Raw genomic sequence first — 26,810 nt, forward strand, 5'->3', positions numbered from 1 at the left:
TTGTGACTGAATATCTTTTCATATTTATCAGGATCCAAGAACTGTTCATGGCAGTAGAATACTCAGTAGCAGTTTTTCAGATGTCTACAACTGATAAATTTTTCTAATAATGTAGGCATGAAAAGTAGGTCTGCTTATAAAAAATTCAGACAATGTGATTAGAGACCTATGCATTTCTATAAATGAATTCTTATCCTGTGCTCATTCTATGTAGCTTCAGGTGTTGGACCAAAGCATTTCAGTTTCCATCTGTACTTGGTGGAGAAGACCAAGAGCCAGGGAGTACCTGAGATCATTAATGATTTTCTATAAGTGCCTCTCCTCTTTGATTATACCTAACCATATTAAATTGCACTAGAATCCTAAAGACAATATAGTGAACCTAGGCCTGGGTGCTCAACATTTCTGAAAAACTGTATTTGAATTTTGACTCAAGTGTTCAAGAATTTAAACGTAATGAATAGTTTTGAGATTATTTTCCTTAATTCTTTTTTCATCCCCAAAATTGTCAAATGTTGGAAATGATAAAGCTGCAGCCTAAGAAACTAACGAGCTTGGAACCTCCTCAGAAGCTATTTTATTTAGGTAAATATTCTTACAGAACAATTTAAATATATCTGTCCAGCAAAAAAAAAGGTAGCTTGCTTTCTGCCACAGCTATATTCATAAAATGTTGACATCAGTTACCTATGAATACACACACTTCAAAGACCCCAACACTATATCCCCTGACTCTACATTTGTCTGCATGGTTCTCTTCATCTGCCTACACCTTGTTACTAATTTGAGTAGAAAAGCCTATTGTTCTCCATCAATGATAAAGGAAGTCTAGAGTGAGCAACTCAGATACAGATATTTACACTTGGATAGATTAATCTCTCTCCACTTAACAATGGACAGAATGCTCAAAAACTCTTCATAATTCAGGTAAAATGTTTCTGAATAATAAAATACTCAGTTTTCAATTTTCCTCACATTATTGACCCATTCTTAATTTTTTACTCTCTCTCTCTCTCTTTTTTTTTTTTTACTTGAGTAGGGTAGCCTCCATTTGTTACTGCAAGGTCTCTTTCCCACTTTATCATTTGCAAAATGTGCTTGTTTACAGTGATCTCTTTCTCCTCATCTTGAAAATTTCCTGAGTCTTGGAGGAGCATATGGTGTTTGAAACTCATCATGATTGTACAGATCAAGGGTAAATTGGTGTGCTTGCTTGGATATGCTCAGATGGGATGGATAAAAATTCAAAGGATTTTTGATCAAACAGAATCATGTTTAATGGCGTTGAGTTTGAACTGTCCCAGGAATGAATGTCTGGGATCTTAGGAAAGCCCTACTCTCCTCTGAAAATGTACATTTAGTCCAAATGCTACCGAGCATTTTGTTGACAATTCAGATGAGTTGAAGTCAATGTTTAAAAGGATTGCAATTTAAATCAACACAAGGAGTACCCTAGAATGCTTGTGCACTATCATCTTCACCTCTTTTGCTTAAACGAGATTAAATCAAAAGTAATTCCTGTTGAGTCAATGGTATTACACCTGCCTAAAACTGAAATAAGAGAGGGCAGGGTGATGAGCATCTATATGCCAGCTGACACCGTTTGCAAACAGATGGTGCATTTCACAGCTCTCCCTCACTTCTTATACAGAAAAAGAAGAAGGTAAGAACCAACCCACAAAGGTTTAATTCAGCTTGTGAGAGAAATCAGCCTGGAAAATACAGAAAATTTGGGAATTATAATTAACCATCTTAACCACCATAATTAACTCAGAAAACGTTTGATCTCCATATACGATCTACTCTGTTAAAGTATTATTCACATCTCTACCAATATGACTGAGAAACAAGGCTGTAATTTCAATGCTGACCTGATTAATACGAAGGTATAAATTTACTAATTTCTGGTTTGGGTTGGAGTCACTAACACAGCTTGTGGATGGCAACCTAAACCAACACAATTTTAATGAATGCTTTATAAGCAAATAATGCTAAGTATATTGAGGTTTACAGAACATATAAGATTTAACAAATTTAGATTGGCATATATTGAAATAAGTTGCTCAGATATTTGCTTTCAAAAGTTTTCAATAAGCAAAATTATCTGAAAACTGTCTTATTATATTTCACTTTAATTTATGCATATGTAAATAATATGACTAAAAGAAACGTTGTGTCAGAATATACATTTAAGTCAATATTGTAAAATACAAGAAGCTATGCACTTTAGAAATTTCAATTTTTATACTTAAAAAAATAATTTCAGAGGACAATTAGCACAGTAAATGTAAAATGAAGCTATTTATTCTCTCAGTGAGGTTACTCAGGCAAATCCACAGCCTGGGGTTGCATGACTAAAATTTAGTATCAGATTTGATGTACTAAGATTCCAGATTAATTATCAAAATAGTTTACGGTATTTTGCATATCACTGCCTATGCAAACACCCCTGTATAGACAAATATGCCAACTTCTGATTTGCTCATCTTACAAGATAAATGCCGAGAGCAATTTTCTTTGGATTTAAAGTAATCCACTGACATCTCTGTTTCATAATATCCCCCACAGTATCTCTAATTCACCTTAATTACTGAATGATACCAATTCTGATTTCCCATTCCCAATCCTTATACCACTTTTAAAAATAATTTTTCTCTCTATGCTACCAATATGCGTTCATATAATTGCAGTGAGATTAGGGGCACTGTTCAGTTGGTCTTCATGCTTTGCCAATTCTGTGCAAAACTCAAAGTCTCCTACATTAAACAAGAATAATTATATGAAGAAAAAAAAAAACAATTTTGTAAACTCATCAGCAGAAGACGTGCTTCAGATATTGATTAAATTTTCCCTCAAAGCATTTGCCTCTCAGTAGTGCAAACCTCAAATCTTCTTTAACAGTTGAAATTCCTACAAAGATTTCCCAATGAAACATTACAAATTGACTAACCTGCTTTTTCTTTTCTACTCAGAAGATCAAAGTTTGCCAGGGAAGCTAAATTTTCTAGACACGTTTTTGGCTATGCATAGGAAGATTTGGAGACTTCATTGCTTTTACTAAAAGGAATAAGCAGTAATAATAAAACTCTTTGCAAATGTTATTCAAAGCTAGAGGAGCCAATTATTTATTTGTGGCTCTTATTTTTCTCCCTAGCAGAAACGGTTATTAGTGAAATTCTGCCAGCTTGCTTAACAAGATATTCATCCTTCTAGAATTTCACTAGGATCTCCTGTGCATTCATGCAAAAAGCATCACTGAGTCATCAGAGTGAACACCTATCCATCACTAGTGACCAATTCCCAATATATGTCAGTGACCAGAAGATGGAAGGCTCTGCATCCTATTCCCAATTCCTCAAAGCCACCTAGTCACCTGAAAATAGAAGTATTTCATCAATCAGACTAAAGACCACCTCTGCTACAAATGCTGTGATTGCACTCTCTGATTTATAGACTATGCATTACTGCCTTTTAGTGCCTTTCACTGTGATATGACATGGCCCCACACGGAGCTGATAAAGAGCATTAAATGAACATGAACAGTAAGATTTATGTATCCCCAGGGGCCAAAATCTTCATATGACCCTTCTTCTGCCCTTTAGTATGAGTGGTCTGACATCTTGACAGCTTGAGTAGATACCCAAGAGGCAGAACAAGAAAGGAAGATCTTCTTAGTCCATCTTGTCTTTTTTAAGATGCTGAGGGATATTAAAACAGTGAAGCAGTAATACTTGGGGCAAAGAAAAACAGATAAAAAGACAAGACTTTACAATAAAATAGTAATGTATACCCAGTGACACAAGAAAAACATCAAGAAATCTGGACAGCAACAACCCTGTCAATCTCAAGTTCACATCACATAAAAAAATCAAAAGCTTGGATTTATAATTTCAAACTTTGAGAATTGATCTCCTGGGGTTTGATTTTCTCCTTACAGTTTACTTATGAATTTTATTTTATCTATAAGACAACTCTTGTAATTGGCCTATTGTCAATAGATAGCTTCATAAACATTCTGGATTAAAATCAGTAATAGAAAATACGGAAAATAAAAATCTTGTCTTGTAGAAATTATCATTATCCATAGTAAGTGATGATAAAAATATAAATACTACTATCTATCTTTAATCACAAAGTGATTGCTCAACACTACTGCAATTAATGGAAAATTTGCAACTGAGTTCAAGGTGATAAGAGAATACCTTTTTACAAGTGTAAAATAAACAAGTCAGAAGGATTAACCACCTGTAAATTGATAACCTCTGCAAACAAACATCATCCTTGTTTTACAAATGACATTAGGATTTCAGAATGGGCAGGAAACGATTTTTCACTGGTGACTAAAACAATACATGCAGTTCATTCTGTGACCCAGTGGTTAATAAAAAGATAAAAAACAATTGGGGAAAAAAACCAAACGAACAAAAAAAACACTAAAACACATTTTCTTTTCCCTCCACCCACAGTCCTATAGAGAGAGTTAAAGATAGAGATGAGAGAGGAGGTTACTCACCGTTGAGGAGTCACCGCTTCCGGCCTCAAGCGTAGCTCCCTCAGCACAGGTAGGTGGGTGGGTAGAAAGTTGACTAGCCCTACTCCCATCTATGCCATCGCACTCTACCTCATAAAAGGTAGTGAAAGTGCTCTGAACTCCAGTCTGATTTCCGAGAGATACAGAAAAGAGAGAGTGAGAGAGAGAGCAAGAGAAATACTGCGCCGTAGCGTAGAGGTGAGGAGAGAGGAAAACGTGTGCTGAAGGAGCTATGCTTGGTCAAGGAAACAGGGACTCTTCCACGCTGAGTAACCCCGCTGTCCGGTGGTTCCTCTCACTTGCTCCCATAGCACAGGTTAGGCATGCAATCCCAAGCAGGATTGCTGATTGGGAAAGAAGAAACATTTTGTCACCTCTGGATGAAAATCAGAAAGGATAGAAAGTTCTATCCTCATTGAAGTCTGAATGACATCAGATTGGGCATGATTTTTATTGACCTTCTTTAGAGTACCATTATTTTAGGAATGGTTTGGAAAAGCACATCAAAACAGGAACACTGAGGTAGTGACTCCAACTGCACTTACGCTCATGTCCACCAGTGCTTAATTTGATCAATAAACTTCAACAGTGCAGCTCTCTGGAATCATCACTGAACAGAGTCAGCCAGAGGGGAGGCACCTTCAGCAGTATTTGAAGGAGGATGGGAAGGAATTATTTTCTTCTCACACTGAAATTGAGAATGGACAAACTGTGCTGAGAGAACAAGTGAGGGAAGTATAAAAAGTCTGGGCATATATTTATTTACAGAGCACACTTTAAGTTGCAGAAAATATCAACAAAATTGCAAGGAGGTGATGCTTTAAAGACTGCACATTTTTGGACAATGAAACCATTACATGCTGCAGCACATTTTTTCAAACAACAACCTCAGAACTGAAACTGAAGGGCTTAAAAGGGGACATTCATTCTAATTTATTGCAAATGGAATTTTTATCATTCAAATTCTGGAAAAGCAAGTTTGAGAGTAAACATAATTGCTTGTATATAACCCAGCTGTGTACTGAAATGGAAGAAAAAAAATAGTATATGCTGTTAAAATAACACCATTAAATAAACCTGCTCTGAGAATGGGTGACTATTCAGTATCAGTAAAGAGTACTAACATAAGAACCTGCTTATTGGAAGGTGAAAAAATGAATGCTCCTTAAATCTATCTTAAGAACATGTATTAAAAGCCCACAGATAACACTGACATTTTCCCCTAGGTATTTTGTTGTTACAAGGATCATGTAAACTGTAACCTAATCATGATTATTGTCTTAGTCTTAGTCATGATTAATGTGTACACTTTGCTCTGTTTGTGTGCTCTCTGTTTTTCTCTATTTTCCTGCTAAAAAAACCCAAGTGCCTGACTACCGTCTCGTACCAATCACTTCACCCAACAACGGAGGTCAGGTACTTTTCTTCTCAATCTTCAAAGCTTTTATCACAGCCTAGACCCTACAGCTGCTAGTTTAAAGCAGTGGATTTTAAAACTCAACACATTAGCTAGTCCAGCCAACTAAATGAAGATTTATTCTGATTGTTAGAGATGATATATAACCTCAGGAACACAATGCAAAGCTAGGCTGCAGCTAATTAATGCAAAGTGATGATAGTGCTGTGAATTTCAGTTCAGAATTGTGTTAAACATATGTCTAACCAATTTCTTGTTACATAATCTTAATTTCAAGCCATTTGCATATATGAAGATAGGGGAGATGAAAAACACATCCTTTTATAAAGGAGTAGATTACGATATGCCATTCTAAACATCATGACCTATTGTCAAAAGGCTTTTCACTATAGGGCCTGATTTCCAATTTCTAGTATGTATTTCTATTAGTCCACCAGAAAGAAAAGAAATTTTGAACTTTTAAAGGCTTTTATGGTAAAATAAACCGTGTTGATTCACAAGTTCCTATGACCTGATCATTGCACCACAGTTGTTTTTGCCAAATAAAGTAGGAATAAATTTGGAACTCTTGTGACCAGCAGACCTTCAGAAGCCTCCAATCAAGTGTGGTAATTCTGATTAAAAGAAGGATGTTCAGAAACTATATTCTTAAAAATTACATTTATAGCAGCAGTTCTAAGAGCTCCTAAAAAGAAATATATATATATTTTAAATTGGAATAGAAACATATGAATGTAGCACAGTTAGCTTCTGGGAAACTGAGGTTGGCCAAGGATATTATCAAGGAACAAAACAAGAAATGTGGTCGATTTCATCATGATAATGTGGTATAAACAGTTCTATAGATTAAGTAGCAGATCATACCCAGATGGTATTTTGGCCTAGCACTGCTCCAATCTGAAACCTTGTTTTGATCTGTTCAGTATGATATCTATAGTTGATAAGATGATAATTAAAGAGGAAAAAAGACTGATTTGTGAGCAGACATTAGAAAGATAACTTGCCTAAACAGTGAACAAAAGTAGAGTATTAATATACTTAAATGAAAATATTATTAAAATGTACATAAAATTAGAGAAATCTTCCAAGTGTTCAAAGGAATATCATTAAGATTAATTAAATGAATACATGTAAGAGCAAAGAGACAGCAAATGAAGACTCTAAAATCTTTCTTAAGTGAAGCTCAACTGCATAAGAAAGCTAAGAAAACTCACACAAGATGATTGGTTTGATAACTTGCAACCAGGCACTAGCAAACACAGGGAAAAAATGGTTCCATATTCATTTTGACATCAAAGATCTGTTGGAAAAAACAACAAAACATTTTCTTTCTTGCTTAAGAAGATGAACAGATTGTTAGGAATGAGCAAGAACTATTAAGATACCAGTAGATACAATCTATGAAGTTTGAAAACAGTAAGGTAGTTAAAGACTACCTTACTGTAGTACCCATTGTATTGAAACATTCTACGTTTTATTGCTATACCTACAGAAGATAAAAATGGATGTATCTTAAGAAATTGAAACAACTTGAAAAGAGCATTCCAGAATACCAACCTGACACACACCATAAAAGACTGATATCCTAACACAGACACACACCTGACCCAAAGATGTCTTGTTGCTGTAGTAGATCAACTTGATGGATAGATTGCAAAATCTTTTTTGCTCATTAACCGCCACAGTCAAAGAATAGTAAAACACATTACGTAGAATCCTAGAATCTTTTGAGTTGGAAGGAAAGGACAGGTCATCTAGTCCAACTCCCCTGCAATGAACAGAAAGATTTACAGATCCATCAGCTTGCTCAGAGTCCCATTCAGCCCACCCTCGGGTGTCTCCAGGGATGAGGCATCCACCACCTCCCTGGGCAACCTGTATCAGTGCCTCACCACCCTTACTGTAAAAAAAATCTTCCTTAAATCCAGTCTAACGCCACATCTGACTCCAATCACAGAATGATTGAATGGCCTGGATTGAAAGGGACCCCAAGGATGATCAAGCTTGAACTCCCATGCTACAGGCAGGCCACCAACCTCCACATTTAGTACTTGACCAGGCTGCCCAGAACCCCATCCAGCCTGGCCTTGAACACTTCCAGGGGCCTGCAAGTAGATGTTTAACTTTTCTAATTTTTTGACACTGAGAATGCAGGTATGAGAAAGTATGAAAATGTTTCAGTATAATTTTTGGATCAGAAATTAGTATTTTAACTCCATAAAATTCTAATCTGTCTTTGAGGTTTAGAACAAGCTACTTATATACTTTGCTTCATTTTCTGATGATACATTTAGTTATCTAGCAGCATAGTTTATACACTGTTTTGACAGAGTAGTCAGAATCAGAAAAATAATTTGAGAATATCTAACCATAAGAAGTTATTATAGTTATTATAATGGTTGTTTTTTCACTTTGACTTCATACCAATTTCTTAAATACATTGTATAAAATAAAATCTATTTGTTGATGAAGCTGTTTATCTGCTTCATAAGATTAAAGATGTGATGTGAGAACAGATAATTTGTTCATTTTGTTCTATGAGGTTAACAAATAATAACAATCATAGCAATAATAATAATAACAGTATGTTCTCATCATGGAAGAAGAACTTCAGAAGTAAAGATACAAGGCAATAGTTAACATTCCTAGCTTGGTTTGATCCTTTCCTAGAAATGCATTCAATGAACATATGTTTATATTGTGCATTTTATTAATTTCTTTCCATGGGTGTCCAACCTTCTGGTGTGGCTGGGCTGTAATGAGTGAAGAGGAATTGTCTTAGGCTTCAAAAGAAATATATAATATAGTTAATGTATATAAGTAATAAAACCTCTTTTATTATTTTACATAATTTTTATTTAAAAATATATATGTATATACGTATATAAAAAAAAGGATGGCAACCAAAACACAAAACCAATGGGTTTGAAACATATGTAAGCTTGTTTGTATAGTATTTGAAACTAATTTTGCTAAGCCTGGGATAACCTGTTGTTTTTTTCCCTTAGGGGTATTTCTGTCTGAGAATCTTTCTATGTGTGCGTTACTCATCTGCAACTCAGGCTGTCAAGAATTATAATTAAAGTGAAAGAAATTCATGAGTTTGAACTGAAGTTGCTCTTTCATTATCTTCAAATGCATCATCAGATTGTACTTGAGAAATGAGATTGTCTCACTACTATCCAAATGAGGAAGTGAAATAATTGTGCGATTTAAAAGATGCACTTCTGTATAAGAAACAGTTTAAATTCTCCTACTGTGTGTTAAAGCCATCATATATAAATCCAATTCTCCATATTCCCATGTGTGAGAAAAAAATGTGATTTTTATTTAAGGTTACACAACTGTGCTGTGCACTAGGAAGGCCAACTGTGAATGCCATGGGGGAAAGGTATTCTTATTTAATACAAAATAGTGAAACTTGATCTCGTGCCACCTCCTTTAAAGGAAGGAAGATGGGACAATAAGAGGATATGAAATATCACAGAAGTCTTCTCTTACATCAGTTTTTATGGGTATAGTCCATGGAATGTAAGAGTGGTTTCTAGGCCTTGCTAATTATTGAAGGGCTGGTACAGTTTGTATCTCAGAAAGATAGCTTCTCCATCTTCCCAGTTTATACCTCAATCATTTAATATGGCATAGAATAGGGAAACTAGCAACTCCACAATCCAGCAACAATTATCAAGGCAAAACCACGTGAACTCAAAGACCTAAGTAAGATCCTATGGGATCTTTCACTTAGCTCAATCACAGCACCACTCAAATTTCACTTAAGGGAGACCTCTGGAGATCTCTTGCACAACTTCCCACTTGAAATTAATTGATTGCCAACATTAGATCTGCTCAGCTGCTGCAGAATCTGCCTGAGGCTTGGAAAGCTCCAAAGATAGCATTTAAACAAATTCTCTGGGTTTGTGGTCTGTGCAGTCTTTACTGAGAATCAAAAGGTAATCTTTCTTATTGTTACATATTTGGAAGAGGTATTGTCAGCTGGATTTAAAGCAACTATATAGATCTATTTATGTCTTTTTTTATTCTCTTCATCTTTGAGCTGCAGAGGATAATCAGGAAATCTTCACTGTTTGAACTATTAGAAAGCCTTAAGATCGTGTATCTATAAAATACATCATATATAATGAATATATGACCATGAGAAATTTTATCAGCACTCATTTTGATTAATCAGCATAACACAGTGATGCCTTTGTCCTTTAAGGTTAGTAACTTCACTCGGTGTCAGGATGATAAATTTTTTATGTTACCACATCAGCTGTAGTATCTTTCTTGGACAGTGCACTGGGAGACACAGCCTTAGACAGCACGAGTTGGAGACTCCAGTATTAGTCAGAAGTAGTAGAGCTCCAAAGAATTTGTCTCAAATAAAGGATAATTACAGAATCACAGAATCACAGAATTGCCAGGGTTGGAAGGGACCTCAAGGATCATGAATCTCCAACCCCCCTGCCACATGCAGGGCCACCAACCTTCTCATTTAATGCTAGACCAGCTGCCCAGGGCCCCATCCAACCTGGCCTTGAACACCTCCAGGGACGGAGCATCCACAACTTCTCTGGGCAGCTGTTCCAGCACCTCCCCACTCTCTCTGTAAAGAACTTCCCCCTGATGCCCAACCTAAATCTCCCCTCCCTCAACTTAAAACCATTTCCCCTCGTCCTGCAGTTATCTACCCTTTCAAAGAGTTGATTCCCCTCCTGTTTGTAGGCTCCCTTTAAGTACTGAAAGGCTGCAATAAGGTCACCCCGCAGCCTTCTTTTCTCCAGGCTGAAAGCCTGGAGAAATTAAATTAATTAAAGCCTGTAATGTGCTTCATACAACAATATATTTTGAAACAGGGTATACTTAATACAGTTTTATTTCACCTTCTCCTGTATCAGTGAATCTGCAAAAATTCAAACACGTGTGTAGAGGTTACTTATATGTATTTATCCCCAAAAGTACAGCTGAAATGTCTCCCTGCATTTTGCTCTTTCATTTCTTTCACGGGAGATAACATGAGCTACAGTCTAACACACAGTGTAAATCAAGATCCCTCATTTCCTCCATTTCCCCATTCTATCCTGCATCCCCCATTTCTCTATCCTAAGCCTTTCTGTCCTGGAAACCATCCGTTCACAGTGGTAACTTATAAGATTACATACGAATGCTTTTTCTCTCCTTGCATGTTCTACTTGGAGTAATAGGAGAGTGGAGATTACTGCAGAGTCCAGACAGCTTTATTTTCCTGTCTTTACATCAGTCCTTCCCCACTACTGAAATTCCTTGATTTCATATTCCTATATTTCTTTTTGTTTGTCTTTTTGTTACCTTGACCCTTTTGTATCACCTTTTTCCTGGGCTTATTTCCTTATTCTCTCTGAAGTCATTTCCTTTACCAATAGTTTCCATTCCAGGTCTGAAAACAGAACTCCTTTCCACCAATCCCTCCTGAACAAATCATTTCCCTTTGGTTTATCTCATATAACTTTGTTTTCATCCCACGAGTGCACATTTATGTGATTATATGTATACACACAAGAAGTTTCTTATGTTCCATGTTAAATAAGCTCCAAGCAAAATACTGAGAATAAAATTAATCAGTTTTTCCAGTTAATGGGAAACTACTGCTGGAGGTAAATACTACTATTCATATTTGTTAACTCATTTTTGTGCCATTCTTACTTCTTGTGGATGAAAGAATGGTTAAAAAAGAAAAAAGAAAAAAAAAAAAGAAGAAGAAAGAAAGAAGAAAAAGGAAAAAAGGAAGAAAAAGCGTAACAAAAAAAAAAAAAAAAAAAAGCAGCAAGTAAAATCATATAATATCCTTAAACAATTTAATAATTATCTATTGAGTCCTTCTCTCACTTTCCTTTACCAATTGAGATGTATCTATTTGTCATCTATTGCTATCACCCAAACCCCACTTGTACAGCGATGTGAGTTTAGACAGAACTACATCTTCTCTCTGTGGTCTGTGACTCTGAGCACTCACTGTCAGCAATTATTCAAGAGTAGCTGCTCTTAACCCTCAGCTTCAAGTAAATTTAATCACCAACAGATAAAACATAAAACTTCTATTACTGACATCTATTAATCTTCAAGTACAGCTAGGAAAGGCGTAGTTTAAAATGTTGATAATATACGTATTGCTTTTCAAAATACAATTTTGGAAAAACGGCATGCCTTATCTCAGATGTTTTCTACTGACAACATTGAGAGCCTGTCAGGGCAAGCAGCCCAGCCCTGAAACATCTAAAAGCCAGGTTTTGTCAGTTTCTGTGATTTTACCTCATGTATCTTTCTTCTGCTACAACTCAACAGTAAAACATATTTTGTTGCTAGCTAAATAACCAGAGTGACTATTTTCTGCCTCTCAGAGGCTCAAAGAAAAGGAACCTGACTATTTTGTCAATTTCCAACTCTGTCCTCAGCAAACTTTCTTTTACACTAAAGCCAAACTCATACCTGATTCAGGAAGAATAAAATGACTACCAGTCTCCAACTTTATATATATATATATATATATATATATATATATACTCTTTCAAACTTTAAATGCCAAGATTCCCTATGATTGCCTACTTGCAAGCAAAGGCAAAATAAAAATAATAATAAAAGAATAATAAAACAGAAAATTTTACTGTGCACAGAAATGAAATACTACATCAGTGACTTAAGTAAATACATATCCACAGACTCTTACTCCAAATTCTATGAGAGAAGAGCTTACTTGCTTTTAATAGCAGATGAAGTCAAGTTACCTGACTTTTCTATGGGTCTACAGGGTTTGTAAGGAGCTATTTGATAGCTCACTGCCCATCTGCACATCAACCTGTTTTTACAGCGCAGGGTAGTTGAGGGACTATTCAGACTTAATTGAAAGAAATTCAGACTTAAATGAAAGAAAAAGATGTCATTTAAGCTACTTTGTGTTTCCAGATATAGGAACCATAGACAGAACTGATGGACAAGCTATCTGCTAGCTTATATGATGTAATTGCTGGAAGCACACAGTTATCCTGTGATAAATAGCAGGTCTCGCTCATTTGTTGATGAGAACTACCTATTTCCATCACCAATCAAGAGAAAACATAGGGACAATTATTTTGAAATTTCTCATCTGTTCATATTCTCATGCGTTCAATGTCCCAGATCAGGTGCTATGGGATTTTTGTACTGTCACACCCTCAAACCCCAACTTGTGCCACCTCAGACAAAGGTAATGAGTGCCTCCAGCCTTTTCACCTTCCTTATTCTCCCAGAGTCCTCCCTTAGTTCACTAAGTCAGAGCACCCAGATAAAATCATAACCTTAACTGAATTGCTTGCTATCTTCAAAATCTTATAAGATTCCTTCTTTTATCATCACAGCTAAGCCTATTATGCTAAGATTAATGGGCTCTTGAAAATAATTGGAAATTGGACCCAGCTAAAATATAAGTTTAAATTGCACTGTGGCTATTGATTCAGTATCTTTGGACTGTGTTCAAAGGTACGTGGCTGTTACTGTGTATGACACTGCATTTCTATCTGGCTTAGAATTTTAGGACTCTTTGGATACATTTTCTCATAACATAGCTGATTATGTCTGTAGAGTTCTAAAACAAAACTGAAAAAAAGAGAAAATAGAGGCATTCTTTAGATGCATCTTTTAGATACTCTTCAACATAGTCCTTTAGGAAACACCATAGCAAAGCTGCTAACATAAACAAGAGATAAAAAATCCAAGTTCGTAACTTAAACATATAGTAAGTAAATGAGCAGATCAGCTCCAGAGCAGCAATAAAGACATAAGAGGATATTTATTCTGGGGTAAGAAATGAACATATAGATCTGTTTTACTGTAACAGTCTAGCTTACATGTGTCAGACAGGAATGCTAAAAAATAAAGCAGCTCTGGAATTAGAATAAATCAAAATCTTCATCCACATGCAAACAGAGTGGTTCAAACCAACTCTATTCAACAAAAGTAATTTCTACAAAAGGGTATCTATTAGCATAAGCTAAATATATGTAAATAGTATTTACTTCATTGAGAGCAGCATATGCTCAGCACCTCAGAGAATTCATTCTACAACAATGGTGAAACTGATTATAAACCAAATGCACATTGCATTAAATAAACAAAGGTAAAAGACAAAAAAAAAAATGACCTTGATGTATTTTTCTTCTATGCTTATATTAACTGTGGTTGTTTAGTGTTAGAAGAGAATTAGAAATTGAATATTCAAAGTTAAAATTACAGAAACATGTATCTGTTTATTGACCGAGGTCAGAGATATTTACAATGAACAAAGATACATCTAAACAGATTTTTAAAAAATCTTTTGATTTTTTAAAATATTAATTACTCTTTATTTCATCAAATTACTCTTTATTTCATCTAATTCCCTCCTTTCCATTTTCTGTACTTTCTTCCCTATAGTCCTCTTCCAGTTTACGAGGCTCCTCACTGAAGAAAGACATCGCACAGTTTTTCCTTATTTAGTATTTTATTTTTCAACACTTAACACAGAGGGCCAAATCAACAGATAGTATAAATTGGTCTTCCTCCACTGACATTAATGAGGTTAAGCCAGCAGATAGTATAAATTGTCCTTCCTCTATCGATATTAATGAGGTTAAGCTGATTTATGCTAACTCTCAATTGCCAGATCTAAGTTATCTGGGGAAAATAAGTTTGCTAAGTGCATGCAAAGAATTTGAAGGGAAAGATTAAAGGAAAAAAAGAGCTAGGGGAAAAGGAATGGGAGACAGAAAAGGAAAAAGCAACATTGGGTTCTTTACTGAAGTAATTTCCATTTCAGGAGTTTGACATTTGCTTACTTTTTGATCAGTTTTTCTATTTGCAGCAAAGTCAATGACGCCCAAAAGAACCCCTTCACATGCTATGCTAGTCTCAAATCAATCTACAGAGGAAAAAGCAAAGAGGATCAGCTGTATGTTTATTTTCAGAGATGAACCATACGGAACTACTGACTCGTGTGAAAAAAAATAAATAAATAGAAGTTTCACCTAAAGATATATATCGCATTGTATACATTATATGTGGTATTTTTGAATTTGTTGCAACATGTTCTCCCTAACGGACTAGACCTGTAATAGCTGTGAAGTGGTTTTCATCTGTTGTTTAGCTTTAATTGGTTTTATGTCTCTTTCCTTTTTACATAAATATGCCCATACATAGATTTATTCATGCTTATGAACATGTTATTTTCATTTATATATATTAATATGCTTAATAGTGCAAAAATTCAAGCAAAGATTATACTACTCATAATTATTCTGAATAATAACTCATCTTCTGGATCAATCTGAATTTTACTGTTATTCTTTGTAAACACAGTAGTTAATGATAATATTTGAATAATCATCTACAATAATTACATCGAAACAATTAAGTATAATACATTCACATAAACTCCAATGGTCATAGCTTAAGAAGCTTGAATTCTGGATTTCTATTGTACTTCCAGCACTGTACTGTATGCAAGTCGCCAAATAATGGTATTTCATTTTAATGCAAATAAAATACTGTTTATTTGTAATTGGCTATCCAAGAGAAAATGAAGAAGATGGAAGCAGAAGCGGCAAGTAGACAAGCAGATGTAGACGTGCACTTGGATACCAGCTATCTGGATAGCAAAGGAGCATACAGTACCCAGCAGCTTGAAGATAAATAGCTTGGAAAACACTCTCAAAGAAGCAGCGTACTGACTGTGTTACAGTAGGTAACAAGACAACAGTCTCTAAAAGGGATGCACAGCATCAACGTTCTACATCAACTCCTGTTTAGAACAGCAGGAGAAGAAGCTGGGCAAGCTTAAACTTTTCTACATGTCAGTATTACCGAGTCTTTGTAATAGACCCAAATAATTTGTGGTTGAATCCAGTTTTGCCTTTGTCTACTACTGAGTATAAAAACCCAACCAAACAGAAACACAATGGTGATGAGGCCTGGTAAGCAGCAGATGCTAACAATGCCAGACTGGAAATGATGAAGTCAAGCAGTTCGGCCACTTAAATTTCACAACGGATGGTGATGTTCCAATAACAAATAGATGCTAGAGAATCACGATGGCTTTTTCAGCATCCACATACACTGAATAAAGAGACTCGAAAAAGAAACACACACACCACAAAAGCCAAGCTGGTAGAAGCACTGATTTGGGTAACTGTTATAAATAGATGAATATGAAAATTCAATGGGTATGAAAAGCTGGACCCGGATGACAGGAGGTAAGAAAAGATCAAAGCATTTACTATGTAACACAGCTGTCAGCGATGTAAGGACAGATCACTTCATTAATACTAGCAAAATGAAAGAGGATTTTCCATTGCTGTGGGAAGATCAAGGTATTACAATTAGATATGTACGTACGTCAAGAAGTGAAGACCAATTGCAGGACAGATACAGGAACACTGAAGCAGCTCCTTTTAGGCTTTCAGAATGGTGGATCCAAGAAATCTTAACAAATGTTTAAGACCTTCTCCAGTGCTTTGCAATAAATCAAATAGTTATATAATTGAGAATGTTTGTTCTGACTTTTGATATGTTTGAGGAAGGCCAGTGATTTCACTGGAGAATCTTATGGATGAAATGTAGGGCACAAGTTGTCCTAACAATCTTCGTACTTGATTGGGCTTAAACAATGAGAGGGTGCTTTTTCAAAACAGCATCTGAAAACAATCTTATTTTGAGTATGTCAGGATTTAAAAAACACTGTCATTTTAAATCCACACTCAGTAGAGTCAAATGTATTATGTGTTAATATACATATGGTCTGTATTTGAGTTAGAAGAGTTGAGTTACAAAGGTTTCTTGAGGCTAATACTAGGTTAATCAGTTAAAAGAATGAAAAAAAGAAAAGAAATTACGAAGAGCAAGAATTGCTACTGCTTGGCCTTAGTAATCTCCCAGAGGTACACATTCAGCATTAGGAGAAGAAAATGAAAAAATGCAGAAAACTCATTGATTACATTGAGCTCTGCTATACACTCCTGTCTTTATTTCTAAAAAAAAGCTTGTGAGTAAAATGTTTGTGGTGTTTGTTAAAAATAACTGAAATAACCAGATGATAATTAGTATATAATCATCAGGCTAGGTGATGTATTTAAAAACAGCACGTGCATCGAAAATTGAAATATTTTGCTGGCCTTCCAAGAGCTTTTGCTGAACCTAGTGTGCATTGGAACCTGAGTGAATGAAATCCCATTAGTCATCACCATCTTAACAATATGCAGTTCATACAGAGCTGGCTTCTGCAGAGAAGAAGGAAATTACCAGTACTAACAAAGGAAAGAAGATTTATAATGAGCAAATATACAAAAGCTCCAAATAATTATAATATTCACAGCTTGGCAATTACTTTCTAGGCTATGAAATTACTTTTCTTTAGGAAGAATGAAGATTTTACAAGGTTACTATAAACAAATGGTAATTGGAAAAATCAAATTGCTCTACTCAAATTATTGTAAGGTCTGGAATAATGGTGATAAAATTTTTAAAAAGACTACTTATGAATCACTTTTTTTTGTGTGCTATACATTACTGTCATTAAAAAAAAAAAAAAAAAAAAAAAAGCTCCTTTTTTAAGCAATGCAATGAGAAACATAAATGGCTAAATACAAATACCAGCTTACCCCTGATACAATAAGTTCTCCTCCCAAGTTCTGAACTTCTGCCTTCACTTTGCTGCAGATGTTGAGCTGGTGGCAGTAGAGGGCAATGCGCTGTAGGTAGGCTAGCAGATCCTGTTTGCAGGCTGAGTCAGGGCACTGCAGACGAAACAAATGCTTGATTAGATGTAGCTGAATTCACATGGTTGTTATGGAGAGGTAATCAGAGGTGAGATTGGCAACATATATGACACTATGTGGCTCCACTTCACTTTGTCTTTCCTTGAAATACTTACTGAAACATGAAAACTAAACTCTACCTTTCATGTTAGTAAAAGCTTAACAGTAGTAACTTGAAGATGCGCTGTAAGTTTTTTTGCAAAAGGAAAAAATCAGTCACATACTAATGAAACACAATGGAAATAACAAAACTGTCATGTTTTGAAGGAGGTCTCTTTGGGATATCAGGTTGTACAGAATGGAGGAATCTGCTGAGTAGCCAGAGTTCCATTGGAAACTCCAAGAATCAGGGTGCCTGCTAGGTGTCCAGATTAAGATGCCACAGGGACTATTTCCAACTGATGACATCCATTCCTGACTGTCTTGCCAGCTTCCCTGGCATTTATGCAGACTTTCAGGGCACACAGCTCTGCATCAGACTTTGTAGAAGCCTTTCTGACACATTAAGGACTCAAGAGGTGAGGTTGCCTGGCTTGGGTATTGACAGACTTGGCAAAATTACTGTTAATGTCTAAATACCTTAGTCTGTGCCAGAAGGAAATAATTTTCTAAAATGTGAGATATTACACAGTGTCTCAGCAGATGCCATCTGTCTTGCAGCCCTTCTTAAGAATACAATGACACAAGTTCATCCCTCTGCATGTCTTTGGGATAGCTTTTTACACTCAAGAGAAGGCTATCTACTGTCCTGTACCATTTTGAACATTGTGTCAATTATGTGTTAATACAAATTACATTAGGTCAAATGTAATTTGACTTAGTGAAGGTTTCATTACAAATATAACCAGAAAAGGTCCAAATGTAATTTGTTTATAATCTTTGGGACATTTAATAGAAACTGCATCATCCCCCACAATAAAAACACCATAATAAATAACTCTAGCAATTAATATTCTCAGTCTTGCCTCACGAGAACAGACCTCAGTAATTCATTCTGATGAAAGAGAGCTAAAATTTTCCTTTGTTTCCAGCATGTCTCCAACAAATACTCATCGTGGCTATCCCAAAAAGTTCCAATGACAAGGATCTTTGAATGTATTGCTTGGGGATCAAAGATTTCCAAATTTTATCAGCATCTTAAAATATTTATATTCCTTTCCCGCTCCCCCCACCCCCCAGGTAGGGTGAAATATTCACAAAAATTGATAGAATTAAGCACATATGGGTCAATATCATCACAGGGTTTGACTAGAGATAACTGTTCTGTCCCCAGCAGCCAGCAGAGAACAAGTCTGTGGTGAAATAGATGCATGCACTGTCATCTATATCCCTGAAAGCAGTCACTTAGTTTTTCCTCTCCCTTTGACACTAACAGTAAACAAAGCTGGAGGTTCATTGTGGCTGTTGAGTTGAATCTGTTCTGTATTTACGACAATGCTATAATGCCTCTCTTTCTCATGCAGTTGCCACATCTTTCAGGCATGAATCCCTAAGAGAACTCTTCTCCCTACTGGTGGCAATTTAATACAGAAATATTTACCCTACTCCTGAAGTCTATGAACTGAAAGAAATGAACTTGAAAAAGCAATACCTCTAGAGAGCTGAGAAGGCTTTAAATACAAGGAGTTTGGAACAAAAAAGAGTAAAACCTCTCTCACTGGAACAGTAATTAGAAGTGCAACTGTCCACAAAAAAGGTTAGATCACGAATGTCTTTGAAGTTATGTAAGATATGTAAAACATCATTAAAGTGTGAATATGAAAACAGACATTTCATTCTCATAATGATTTCCCTGCTTATAATTTAAGTGTGCATGCTACAGTCTCCCGAAACTGAAAACGTAACTCAGGACAATGCACTCCAAAAGCAGCATGAATTTTTTTTTTTTTTTTACATCATGTTTCTTGATGATATTCCATCTCTTCAGATACTGTAGGTTAGAGATTTCATGAGCTAACAGATGGATTTCTCACTCTTATGCTAAAATGAATAGTTGCTGCATATGAAGGATAGGAATGGGTTTAGTGCTGGAAAAATGGTTGTTGACAATGATGAAAATCTCAAAACCAAACTTTCAGAGGTTATAGGATAATAGGCAGATTCAGGTTTCTTGCCACTTCGGATGATATTCCATGAGTAGTAAATATTGTATGCTATTGCATGCCACTGTGAAGAAAGAAAAGAAGTATTTATTTTGAAGAGAAAGACTAGAGACAAGGAAGTTGTAGTTCTCACTACCGGCTAAGTTTCTCCTGGTAGCAGTGAAAAGAAAGAAACCATGGGGACAATTACAAAAAAAAGTCAATAAATATATGATGGAAAAACTCTTCAAAGAAAGAATTATAAAACATTTCACCAACAGTGGCAGAAGATTCAACTCCTTCAAAATCCGCATAAGAAATATTTGTAGAAGAATTTCTACAATAAATATCTGAAGTGAGGCATCCACTATAATTACCACTGTAATTAAGTGGTACTTTAAAGGTTTTCACATGAATTTTTAAAACAATATCATCACTGATATTGTTACTGATATTCTTTGTTCTCGACCACAAGATGCACATCGGGTTAGAAAGATGGTCAGAAGGCTGGAGCACCTAACCTATGAAGGCAGGTTGAGAAAGCTGAACTTATTCAGCTTGGAGAAGAGAAGGTTTTGGGAGATCTCACTGCAGCCTTTTAGTCTTAAAGTGGGCTTATAAATAGAAGAGAGACCAACTTTTTACACAATACAATAGTGATAGGATGCTAAACTAAAAGGTAAGAGAATTAAATTTGATATCAAGAGGAAATTTTTTTACTCAGAGTGTGGCAAGGCACTGAGACAGGTTGCCCAGAGAAGCTGTGGATGCCCAATCCCTGGAGGCGTTCAAGGCCAGGCTGGATGGGCAGCCTGATCTGGTTGGGGGCACCCCTGACCACAGGGGATTTGGAAAAAAATGATCTTTAAGGTCCCTTCCAATTCATGATTTGGTTGCCAAAGGCTTCTTTGCTCAATATATGCCAGCTAATTGGACATTTAAACTAGCATTAGGTGAATACACAAAATGACAAAAATGACAAAAATACAAAGGAAATAAGAATGAATTGAGCAAATTAAAGTAAAAATAAATAAATAAATAAATCACAGCTTTTTATTTATTGATTCCACTACACTCTCTCATATTTCCCACAGGGTATTTCAGGGGATTGTTGGGAAAAAGATAATCATTTGTGAGGAAAAAAAAAAACCCATAAATCTAAAATAAAGTATCTTGAACCAAGAACTTGAACCAAGAACTTTGAAATTTGGCTCTTGACTTCTTATTTGATGTTTTCTCTTGCTCTTCATATAATCCAGTCTGAAGGAAAAGAGCTGAAGTTCATCTTTACAGTTGTGAAATGAAGTTAGTAATGGGACTGTGGACACAGATTTTACAGCCTAGAGTAGGAGGCTGTAAGGTGCAGAGCATAATACAGCAATGCAAAGAAGAAGACATGCAATGTCAAGGGAAACTGCTGGAAGAGGGAACTGAAAGAATATAAGGAGTCATACACGTTCATCAAGGGTAACAGCATCCAATTGCTTTCGTGTCAACAAACATATTAATCTAATCGTAATAGAGTTTCCCAGTCCAGACTATGAGGCTATGGAATACTGAGGAGTTTCTGAGGTTTCAAAATTCATTTATTACTTTCCTAAACTGCAGAAAAACAAAACAAAACAACCTCCCCTCCCCCCCAAAAAATAACAACTGCTAAACAAGAAAAAAAAAAGCAACTGTAAGTTGATTGCTACAGAAGATTTTTCTTTTTTTTTTACACAACTGTACAATGTGACTCATTGATAGCAATTGTGTTACTGTGTTGTATCTCTGATTATTTTTGCTATTACCTGATCAGCTACTGCCCGTGCTAATTTGTCCATCCTTGATCCTGCCTCTGCAATCTTCTTGGCTGCATTAATGACATCAGATGTATTCTTCAGTGGTCCTTTACCTCTGTGAAATACAAAGAAATGATGAACAATATAGATAAATTATGAAAGGAAACAGTTTTAATGACCTTGCTTAGTATTTGATTTTAAAACAGTAACAGGGATGACTTCTTAATTTATTACAAATTCTCCCTTTAATTACGTTTTATAGTAGAGATTGATTAAAATGTTGGTCTGCTATATTTCCTCTCTCTTATGAAATGCCTCTCCAGCAATTTAGTTTGATGGTGCCTTAAGCACAAGCTACACTTAATAGTATATGCATTTTTAAGTGCTTATTAAACCAATGTTCTTTCTGCAGTACACAACTATTAAAAACTATGTCATTCCCATGCCAACCGTTAATGTTAAGCCTATCAATTCTAGAGCAAGGCTGCCATGTTTTAGAAAGCTTTTCTTTTAGATATATCATAAAAAGATTCTCAAAGTATAAACCTGTGACATTTAAGACATGTATAATTTGCTTTAAGACTGATCCTATACTTTTAAGATGATGCACAAAAGTCTGATTTTAATCACTATAGTTACGAATTGTATAGGGAAAAAAAAATCATTGCAGACTTTTCTGAGTTTGTTTCAGTCCCGAAACTTTTATCCTGCTTATAATAACATTTGCTACCGTTCCCAATAATGCCTCCACTAGAAGCAAGCTGATTTTCCTCATTTATTTATTTTTGGTCATATGTGGACAAATGCAGCTTCAGACAAGACAGATGGAAAATTATGATCTTCAAGTATCTCATTTCTGTTGAATTTAAACTGGAGCAGAACTCCTTCACAGTGATCTCATATGCTTTTACATTCATTCCATCAGCAGATCTGACCATCTCAAATTCCAAATACTTGATTTTTTTTTTTCCTATTTTAACACTGCAGTGGTTACAGCCAATCAAAATATGTGAAAGGCTTTGTTCTGTTTTAATGGAATATATTAAACAAATTTTTATGAAATCTGATGCAAATAGGGACGCACTTTGCTTTTTGTTTTTAATTTACTTCAAATATGACAGCGGTTTTTCTCTTATATTAGTTCTGTTCTTTTGATGGTAGAAAATGCAATTCAAAACTTTCAGTTTGATGCTTAATGTATCAAAGTTTGTCCAGGAGGTTGCAGAAAGCATTCATATTCTGGGATGTTGCTTTAGAAAGGTATTTCTACATTATGTGAAATGATCGCACTGCTTGGGCAGTTTTTCATCTGTTTTTTGAAGAGAAGGAACAGAGAGCCAAAGAGAAGAATAATACAAAGGTAACTAAGGCTTCTCAGATATATCACCCTTCATGGGAGACTCTGCACTGTCATTTGTAAACAGGAGTTGCGAGTCTGCTGCCAAAAGAATAGTTGTGAAAGCACAAGCTGAGAGAACACTGAGCAAGCTGAGAGAACAATTGTTCAGAACGGAAAGAAATACAGTAGTCATCTATTAAAATGTAGATAAACTTTCTACATACATATTTTAAATGCATAAAAATGTTTGCGAATCGCTATACCAATTACCTATCTATGCAAATTAATTAACATACGTATGTAAGGTATGTGCAAACACTGTATTGTCAATGCAGAGACAATGCAGGCCGAATGCTTCAGACACAAGGCTGGATAGAGAAATCTATTTGAGCATCTCAGCAGATTGAATAAATAGAGGTTTTACTTCAATCCTCAAAAAAACACAAGGATTTTTGCCTAGTTTTATTGAATCATATTTTGATAAATATTTATACTCTTCATTTGTTCTCTTGGACTCCTGTTAAGAGTAAACATTGAAATAGCTGTAACTTAATATGGCGATCTGTAATTCAAAGAATCTTATAAAAAGTTCTCCCTGGTGTCATTAACAATATAACCAATTTAAACAAAATAATTATGTTTATCTGATATCATTAGCGTATGATCTTTTGATGATTTGCAATTAGAAAAGAACAAGACATCAATAGAAAAAATGAAATGAAAGCAAAAAAAATCATTACTGACAGACTCCAATGAAGTATTAGATCAAAAAGGTTTCATATTTAAATTGTCTTTTGATTTTATTTATTTATTTTTTTTTTTGAAAGAGGTTCAGTCTTCAAAATGATACAAAGAATTCTGCTGTTATTTTTGATTAACACGAATCATGTTGAAATGTTGAAAGTTCGTACAGGCACGTGCTTTTACATTGGTACTAAACAAAATGCCACTTGAGTGTCAAAGGGTTAGAGACTGTCTTTACTGCTGAAGTTCAAGATGATCTGCAAATAAAACTGATTCACAAACAATACAAAAACTTTACGTTTTATCAAACATGGTGAAATATCTAGAGCACCCATGCACAGAGAACCACCATCTCCATAAGGACAAAGTGTGTTATCAAGCTGTGTATCCCTCCCAACAGCACATCACATCACTAGGCAATAAAGTGCAACAAAAAGGAAAGATGTCTAAAGAAATCCTCAGCACAGACCATTTTGTTCTTACCTAGTGAAGTCTGTCATTTCCATCATAATCATGCACATCTGCTTTGCCAACACAATGATGTCATTACCACTGTCATCCCACTTGGCCACCTCCGCATCCAGTTTGCTCTTTTCTTGGTGAAATATTTCTACCTGCTCAGCAATCTTAGCCTTTTCCTCCTGGGGGAGCTGAGCCATGATAGCCTGAAGAAAAAAATATGGGAGAAGCTGGACATGAAAAAAGGATGTGAGAAATATACATTGATTCAAATTGCATTCTGGTTTCTTTTTATGGCAGTGGAAGGCACCAAACAAAATCCCTTAATCATTTGATTTCTGTTAGGATGGACAGAAAGAAAGTACGTAGGATGTTTACAAGTAGTTTCCTTCTACCTTTAAAATTTTTAAAAAGATGTGATATGCAGATTATTCACTATCATATATATACAAGAAGATTAAGATTTAACAGAAATTATCTTTAACCTTTTGAAAATGAAGGAAATCTATGGAAAAAGATAGACTGAATTGCTAGCATCTCCCTTAGTCATGTTCTCTGTCAGAAGTACAGTGGTTTTCTTTAAATAAGCTATGACATGCAAGATAATACATTTGAAGTGAGCTGTAATGAATGTACCTTTCAATAACTTTTAGTAGTCTAATTGTATTATGGAAGATATGCAAAAAACTACTGCACAAGTTGATACTAATTTGCTTCGACATTACCAACAAAGCAGAAAATTCCCCCACCTCCTTAAAAAGAAAAGAAAAGCCTACAAAATTATAATAATTATTTTTGAAGATCAAATGGACACTTCCAGTAATGATTTCCAAGTTGAGCTACCATTTGGCTTTAGGGTTCTTAAGACCACATTATGCATTTAATGGGGTGTGACATATATTTAAGTGTTGTAACATTTTTTCTTGTTTATGTCACTTTCAATCAGCTGAAGTCTTTCTCTACATATTCTTAAAATGCTCTTGGCTTTTAAAAATTAATAACTGACCTTTTCCAAAACTGAAATTAAGAAAGGTTATAAACAGTAGATCAAAAAATGATAAATTTGCAAGTTAATCAAATTAAAATTCAACACACGACGTTTAATTAGGCCTTATCAATGTAATTCAGCAGCTGCAAACATTACCATATTAGTCTTTCCACAGAAAAATGCACTGTAAGTCAAGCTAATAAATATATAGAAGAATACACATGAAGAACATACATTAAAACTGATAGTTTAACTGAAATGAAGAGAATGTGATGGAAGAATCAGAATTTGGAGAGCTGGTTTGTATGTCATGCACGTGGTTCTTCTCTGTGGGCAGCTTCATTTGTACAGCCTTTAAACTGGTATACAGTGTTTTAACATTTCAATTCCAGCTGCTAATATACTTTCAAAGAAGCTATATCCTGCTATATCCTGAGAAGCAACTGCAGATCATATCTTAAAGTTTTGCCCCTACTGAAAACCGACATAAGCATTCCTACTGTAGTGCTAATAGCTTTACAGAGTAAGCATACTAAAAAAATCCATTACGGTCCACAACTAAAAATCTAGCTTTTCTAAGGAAAAGGTTCAAATAAGTTACCACCATGCTTTGCAGACTCGCTTCAAGGAGTCACTCAAGACTGTGGACCGTGTGCCTTCTGCACAGTGTGCTTTCATTTTGTGTTTTCATCTGTTTGTTGCATCCTGTGATATACTGCATTATAAGTTATTCAGTAATGGGATTGTCTTTATAGTATATTATGTTTATACAGCGTGCAGCTGATCAAAGCAGAAGGTTTGAAGTGCAGCAGTGATAATAACCACAATGAATGTAATACAATTTAAGACTCCTAAGTCTCTAGGTGAACTAGATTCTTAGCAAAACTATTATTGCAATCTGTACTTGGTTTTCAGAGCAAAAAGGATTATGTGATACCTAATTCTATATATAAACAAACAAAAAACCAAAACCACACAACCAAACCATAAAATTCTAGTATTACCTTTCAATACTATTGTATTTGAAACTTACTTTAATAATCATTTAAATATTTCAAACAATATGTTATGCTTTCTAACATAATAATTCCTCAAAGATATTCACCCACATCCACAACATCACCGAACCAGCAGGCATGGGATCTACAATCCAAATCACATTTTCCTTTAGCTGATGAGGCTACTAGTCATTATATGATATCCAGGAAATCCAATAGCAGACACTAAGTTTTTGTTCTTGGGACGTAATGAGAAAACAGCTTTTCTGATATCTGCTATGGCTTCTTTTTCTTTCTTTCTTTCTTTCTTTCTTTCTTTCTTTCTTTCTTTCTTTCTTTCTTTCTTTCTTTCTTTCTTTCTTTCTTTCTTTCTTTCCTTCCTTCCTTCCTTCCTTCCTTCCTTCCTTCCTTCCTTCCTTCCTTCCTTCCTTCCTTCCTTCCCTTCCTTCCCTTCCTTCCCTTCCTTCCCTTCCTTCCTTCCTTCCTTCCTTCCTTCCTTCCTTCCTTCCTTCCTTCCTTCCTTCCTTCCTTCCTTCCTTCCTTCCTTCCTTCCTTCCTTCCTTCCTTCCTTCCTTCCTTCCTTCCTTCCTTCCTTCCTTCCTCCCTTCCTTCCCTTCCTTCCCTTCCTTCCCTTCCTTCCCTTCCTTCCCTTCCTTCCCTTCCTTCCCTTC

At 35.4% G+C, this 26,810-nt stretch overlaps 1 protein-coding gene across 4 annotated transcripts in view; it reads right to left on the reverse strand.

Annotated features, from left to right (window-relative positions):
* The window catches only part of CTNNA2 (catenin alpha 2), a 465,672-nt gene that overhangs the window by 8,020 nt on the left and 430,842 nt on the right, over positions 1-26,810 (reverse strand). For all 4 annotated transcript variants that reach the window (XM_090139884.1, XM_090139885.1, XM_031588179.2 and 1 more), the window contains 3 exons: positions 24,178-24,359; positions 21,621-21,726; positions 17,591-17,725 (listed from right to left, as the gene is read on the reverse strand). In XM_090139884.1, coding sequence (XP_089996010.1) covers positions 17,591-17,725; positions 21,621-21,726; positions 24,178-24,359 — 423 coding nt within the window. The remainder of the gene's footprint in view (positions 1-17,590; positions 17,726-21,620; positions 21,727-24,177; positions 24,360-26,810) is intronic.

This window comes from Phasianus colchicus, chromosome 4, assembly GCF_987193195.1.
Source record: "Phasianus colchicus chromosome 4, bPhaCol1.hap1.1, whole genome shotgun sequence".
In the NCBI taxonomy this organism is placed as follows: domain Eukaryota; kingdom Metazoa; phylum Chordata; class Aves; order Galliformes; family Phasianidae; genus Phasianus; species Phasianus colchicus.